A 6,658-nucleotide genomic window follows, 5' to 3' on the forward strand; every position below is an offset into this window, starting at 1 on the left:
CAGTCCTGGGGTCCTAAGGCAACCTGCCTTCTTCTTACCACTTTCCAGAATTCTCCTTTGGCTGTGTCTTGCACCATGCGCAGGGTTTATCGTTGTGAACAGAGGGAGAAGCAGGGAACAATGGGCCAGTGTCCTCTTGCCTGGGTTGGAAGGCTAACCGTCGACCGTTAATGTGATGAGTCGCATCACGCAGGCTGACGTTATCATAAACGGAAGTCTGACCTAACTGTCCTTTCTGGGTGGAGGCGCCGGGTTTGGGCGCCTTTTCTTACACCACACCAGAATCTTTCATCTGTTCAAGTGTCACTTTAGAAACTGGGGCGTCATGCATGGTCCCTGCCATGCTTTTGGTGCTGCTGGTCTATTTGAGGCTGTTTTTGTTTCAACTGATTTGCAGTAAAATTAGAGTGTTAGGCTTTGTAGGAGGACGTTTCCAAGCTCTCGCTTCCCTCTACCTTCTCAACCCAGACTATAATTTTGAACGCACTTTGAAGGATAAGAAGGTGTTAGCCAGATGACTTCATGGGGCTGGGTCTTCCTGGAAGGAGAGATGCAGGTGCTCAGAGACAGTGAGGGATGCATCGGAATGGGTTCTTAGAGAATGGCTTGAGGGATAGGTGGTTTGGGGTACGGTGATGGAGAAGCAGATTGGGTGAGACTAAGAATAACCTAGAACCTACAACCCTGGGGCTGCCTGTTCTTGTGAATAAAGTTTTGTTGGCCTCCAGCCGCATTAATTCGTTTGCAAATTGCCCACGGTTGCTTTTGCACTACAGTTGAATAGTTGCAACGGAGACCCTATGGCTTGAAAAGCCTAAATACTTACTATCTGGCCCTTTAGCAGAAAGGTCTCCTGACCCCTGACCTCAAACGTCAGGTTGAGAAGCTTGTAAATTATTCTTTGGGCTTGAGGAGAGAGCGGTATTTTGGCTGTGGTCAGCTCTAAGATTTAGGAAATTCTCTAAATGTTATTACTTGATTTTGGCTATAGCAGGACTAGTAGAAGACAGGGAGGGTGGAAAGGGAAGATTCAGGAATGGCAGGAGATGGTGCTGGAGGTCCAGTCAAGGAAGGGATCCATGGGAGGGTTTTGAGTAGACAGTGAGACTGACATGTAGGCGATGTGGTGCCCGGGACAGGACATAGGCAGCCTCTGGGTGAATTGAGCAAACAAACAAACAAAATGTCGCCTGCCGTTTCAGTAAACAAAGGATGTTGTCCGCCATTAAACAGTCAACCACTGCGGTCTCCCCCGAAGGTGTGCCCTGAGGGGAATTCAGGACGGAGAAAAACACGATCCTGGCCCTAGAGTGTTAAGGTGCATCTAAGGAATAATTTCCAATCAGTTCAGACTCCTGCATCCTCCCATACACAAAAAAGCTCTAAAAGCGCCAAAGTCATTACTCTGAGTCGTCTGATGTTTGTCCTTAGACATCTTTTGATGTTCGACTACATGTTTGTTTGTTTGTTTTCAGCAAAAACACTTTATATCCTGGCTCCTCCCTGACCTCTTTGGAGCAGCTCCTCAGAGCTATGGGAGAGGCTCTCTCCCAGGCTATAGTCCTCAGTAAGGTCCCCAAATAAAACATAACGTGCAACTTTTAGGTTGTGAGCTTTTGTTCCGTGGACAAAGGTCACAATGTATGAAGACTTCTGTTGCATATTTGGTACTTTCGTTTAATCCTCACAACAACCTTGTGATGCTGGACCTCTCACATCCATTTCACCAAAGCAGAAAACCAAGACATGGCGGGGTAAGGTGCCGCGCATGATATCATACTCTTGCTGAATGAGAAAGCGTGGGTTTGATGCCAGGTGTCTCTGAATGCAAAGCCTAAGATAGTTCCAATAGAGCAGGAAAGGCACTAACAGTAGTTCATAAACCCATCACCTACGGGGATGTTAAGTCTCTAAGGATTAGCCTGTGGGTCCGCCTTCCTGTAGAGGAAATGGACGTCCTGCCTGAGGCTGATGCCGCGTGCGGTCCCTCACTTGGTCCTGATCTCCGTGTATTCTGAGTGGGCGCTCTCCTGAGGATGACGCATCCCATGGAAGCTGAGGGAGGCGTAATGCAGCTCTTCCTCCATCCCCGAGGTGGGGGTGGCCCCTGCCGAGCTGGTGGGGTCAGGAGGATCCTCTAACTTGGACTCTTCCCGGTGATCCTGGATGGAGAGCAAAGGAAGGGGTCAGATCAAGGTAGTTTCGAGGGGAGAAGGGAGAGAGGGTCCAGGAAGTGAATTTGACTCTGGGACAGAGCATCTATTCATTCTTCCATTCTGCTACCAAACGTTTCTGAAGGTTCCATTGATTCAGTCATCCAACAAATATAACGCTATAGATTGTTTCCCAGTTCTACTGAGCACCCACACAGATCTATGGAGGAAATATTACTACGTTACAGGGAGAGAAACGAAGTCTCAGAGAGGGTAGGTTCTTCCCAAGGTCACACATCTATTGATCACAAACTCAACTCCTGGCCCTCTGAGGTTTCCTGAGGTTTTCCATAAACAGGAGGGTGTTTATGGAAAAACTCACTTCTCCTGTGTGTCTCTCCTTTACTCTCGCACTGTTATCACACTCGCAACACTTCTGTCACCAGATGCGTGGGTTCTTTGTACTCCCACACCAAGGAATTCTCCCACACCAGCTGGGTGTCCTACAGTGTAACTCAATTCTGATACTGTCTGCCTGGAGATAGTGTCAGATCCCACAGGTTGAGGGCTCAGTCCCATGAGACTGCCTCCCCCCTACTTCAGATGTCAATCACAAGTCCAGGTTGTCACCTGTGCTTCTGACCAACTGGCTATAAATCAGAGGTTCCTATGGCCTCCTCCCCAGGTTTGATTAATTTGCTGGAGTGGCTCACAAAACTCAGGAAAACCGTTTACTTACTAGATTACTAGTTTATTATAAAAGGATATAGCTTAGGAAGGCATGAAAAGTCCGATGAAGAAATACACAGGGCAAGGTATGTGGGAAGGGGTGCAGGGTTTCCACCCCCTCTCAAGACACATCACTCTCCCAGCACCTCCACTTGTGCACCAGCCAGAAGCTCCCTGTGCCCCACACTATTGGGATTTTTATGGCGGCTTCGTCATGACTAAGCGATGCGTCTCTCCAATGCATCAGCTTGTCCCAACCTCTGAGCCCAGCACTTGCGGCTCCCTCTGTTTCGAGCCCTTCAACGACTCTCTTTCAGGGGCTCCCACTGTGTTCCTTCACTTGCTGCAGGGGTTTTCTCAAAGCCTCCCACCGCCAGAACTGTCCCTCCCATTGCATCTCCCTCCATAGCTCTCATTTCCTGTATACTTTCACTACTCACCTGTTCATTGCTTTCACCACAACCGCCCCACTCCCCTCTCAATAAATGTAAGTCCTTGACAGCAAGGGACATTTTCCACTTGTAACATATGTCTCTGTAACAATACAGATATTACTCAAGTGCTCAGAACAATCAACAAGTGGGAGATAGTTGCTGAAGGAATAAGTGAATGCATGGGTGATGGATTCGCTCAGAGACCTCAGTGATGGCCACATTAGCCATAGGTCAAGAAATAAATGAAAGTCAGGGATCAGAGGATGAGCATGAGTAGGGCTGGTTGATACGGACACGGGAGGAGAAGGGGGCAGATGGGCAATGATTCTGAGGGGCAAAAAGCTTACTTTGCTTGAGCAAGCCTGTTTGGAAGAAGTGCAGCATCAAAGCTGCCTCTGGTTTTCCTGCCCTAAATGTCAATCAAGTTGTTTGGCAGTGTGGAGAAACAGTGCATTTCAGACTTGGGCAGGATGGGACGACTGTCTAATACAGATGCAGGCAGTGCAGATGCAGGCAATGCAGGTGCAGGTAATGCAGACGCAGGTAATGCAGGTGCAGGCAATGCAGATGCAGGCAATGCAGGTGCAGGTAATGCAGATGCAGGCAATGCAGATGCAGGTAATACAGATGCAGGCAGTGCAGGTGCAGGTAATGCAGATGCAGGTTATTCAGATGCAGGCAATGCAGACACAGGCAATGCAGATGCAGGTCATGCAGGTGCAGGCTATGCAGGAGCAGGTAATGCAGATGCAGGGCATGCAGATGCAGGTAATGCAGGTGCAGGTAATGCAGGTGCAGGCTATGCAGGAGCAGGTAATGCAGATGCAGGGCATGCAGGTGCAGGTAATGCAGGTGCAGGTCATGCAGGTGCAGGCTATGCAGGAGCAGGTAATGCAGATGCAGGCAGTGCAGGTGCAGGTCATGCAGGAGCAGGTAATGCAGGTGCAGGCAATGCAGATGCAGGCAATGCAGGTGCAGGTAATGCAGATGTTTGGGAGAAGGTGGGGAGGCTTCTGCAGGATAGGAGCTAAGAGGGGAGCTCAGCTCAAAGGGCGTGTTTGTATCAAGCTGTATTTAGAAGAAACACAGACATGCTTTGCAGTGTATCAGTGCAGGAAGAGGTGATGGGGGAAAGGGATGGATCGCTGGTTGGGAGTCAGGAACAAGAGTACCACTGATGAATTGGAGAACCCAGCAGAAGTATGTTTAGGGATGTATTCACCTTGTGTTTCTGATGTTTTGACAACCGGGGCTCTGTTAACCCTCGAGGGATTGCCCCTGCCAGTGCTAGTCAAGTTCTAGAGATTCTAAGGGATCTGCCTGCAAGCCTGCCCTTCATATTGCAAATCGATCAGCCCAAACCACATCCTTTATCAAACTCTTACTCTCTGGACCATTATCCTGCTCTCATCACCCCGGGGCCAGGTACCAGAAAACCAGAGACAACCCCTACACCCCAGAGCGTTCTGAAATCATTCAACTAGACAGTCCTCAGTCTGCTTACCCTGCCTGTTCCTTCCCACGTAAACCACAAAATCTCTTGCCCAGGTTTCCTCCTCACTCCCTCTGCCTCTTGACAGACCCTTGTGCTGCCCCTCATGGCCCTGCAGGGCGTGGCGCGCCCCCTCCTCTTGGGAACTGTACTACCTGTCTTTTTTGTGGCAATCGTCTCCTGATCTGTTGGCCTCACACAGAGGAATAATAATAAATCCTACATTTTCAAAGACGCAGGAAGGGGAAGAGCTCATTTCTGGACGTGCTGAGTGGAGCAGGGCTGTGGGCCGCCCCGGGAGATCTGCAGGGCAGGCTGCATCGCCGGGATGCCCGTGTCACTCACCAGGGAAGTTGGTCCGATGACAGGGTGGATGTCCTCCATACCCACTGCAGTCCTGGCTGCTCTCTTCCTGTAGGTCTTCACTCTGTTGGGAGACACGAGGGTCTGTGACACAGGGTATCTCTTTTGAGGCTGGAGTGAGTGACTAAGGCAGGTCAAGAGTAGGGTGAGCCCAACATATTCAGAAAAAACCATAATTCGGAAAGACACATGCACTCCAACGTTCATAGCAGCACACTTACAATAGCCTGGACGTGGAAGCAACCTAAATGTCCATCGACAGAGGAATGGATAAAGAAGATGTGGCACATATATACAATGGAATATTACTCAGCCATGAAAAAGAACAAAATAATGCCATTTTCTGGGACATGGGTGGACCTAGAGATTGTCATACTGAGTGAAGTAAGCCAGACAGAGAAAGACAAATGTCCTATGAAATGGCTAATATGTGGAATCTAAAAAAATGGTACAAATGGACTTATTTACAAAACAGAAATAGAGTCACAGACGCAGAAAACAAACTTATGGATACCAAGGGGGAAAAGCGGTGGGATAAATTGGGAGATTGGGATTGACATATACACACAGCTATATATAAAGCAGATGACTAATAAGGACCTACTATATAGCACAGGGAACTCTACTCAGTACTTTGTAATGACATATGGGAATAGAATCTAAAAAAGAGTGGATATATGTGTATGCATAACTTATTCAATTTGCTGTACACCAGAAACTAGCACAACATTGTAAATCAACTCTACTCCAATAAGAAATAAAAATTAAAAGGGTAGAGGGAGCCCAGGGGCCTTTACAACAAGACTGTGACAAGGTCCCTTCTCCCTCCCGGCTTCTGGATCGGGGACCAGGGCTGGGAACACACTCAAGCCTGGCCAGGTGTCTACGAGCTGGATCTTCACTACCCCTGCACCGCCCCAGCCTTGCTCTGGGTCCTCACAACCCCTCCAGGCCCCTCTTCTCCTCCCCTGGCCCACAGCCAGCCCAACTCACGTGAAGAAGATGAGGCACAGGCAGAGAACAAGCAGCGTGGTGACACCAGCTCCCCCAAGGGCCCCCTCAATCACTCCTGCCCTGGTCCCCGAGTTTCCTGCAGACAAGAGAGACTTGGGGAGAATTCCAATCCTGATGAGCAGGCATAGGTCTCCTCCTCCCCGTAGCAGGTAGAGAGAGGTGCCTCCCCTTCCCACCGAGGGTTCTGCCCCTAGGTTCCCCCACCATTTGTAGGACCTCAGCCTTGTCCAAAAGGACAGTCTATGCCGCACTTCTTCTCCAGCCCACATACTCCCAACAAACTTCAGCTCTTCGTGGAGTCAGATATTTCTCCACCCAGGGTCTCTCTGCAAAAGACTCCAGACCTGGCCACAGCAGAGCCATGAGGTTCTGTGCCCGTGGACATTCCAGAGAGACAGAGAGCACTGTGGGAGGCTGAGGGGCCTTGCCTCTCCTTCCTTCCAGGGAGGGGGACTAAATCTGCTCTCCTGGCC

General features: G+C 49.6%; 1 protein-coding gene across 1 annotated transcript; it reads right to left on the bottom strand.

Moving 5' to 3' along the window:
* Positions 1 to 1,901: 1,901 nt before the first annotated feature.
* Positions 1,902 to 6,454, bottom strand: LOC309836665 (myeloid cell surface antigen CD33-like; the record flags this gene model as incomplete). Its single annotated transcript, XM_082676767.1, has 3 exons — positions 1,902 to 2,162; positions 5,154 to 5,235; positions 6,165 to 6,454. The coding sequence occupies 3 exons, from the start codon at positions 6,452 to 6,454 to the stop codon at positions 1,989 to 1,991; spliced, it is 546 nt and encodes a 181-aa protein (XP_082532893.1). The 3' UTR covers positions 1,902 to 1,988.
* Between the last annotated feature and the right edge of the window lie 204 nt (positions 6,455 to 6,658).

This window comes from Grampus griseus, assembly GCF_964374135.1.
Source record: "Grampus griseus genome assembly, chromosome: 19".
In the NCBI taxonomy this organism is placed as follows: domain Eukaryota; kingdom Metazoa; phylum Chordata; class Mammalia; order Artiodactyla; family Delphinidae; genus Grampus; species Grampus griseus.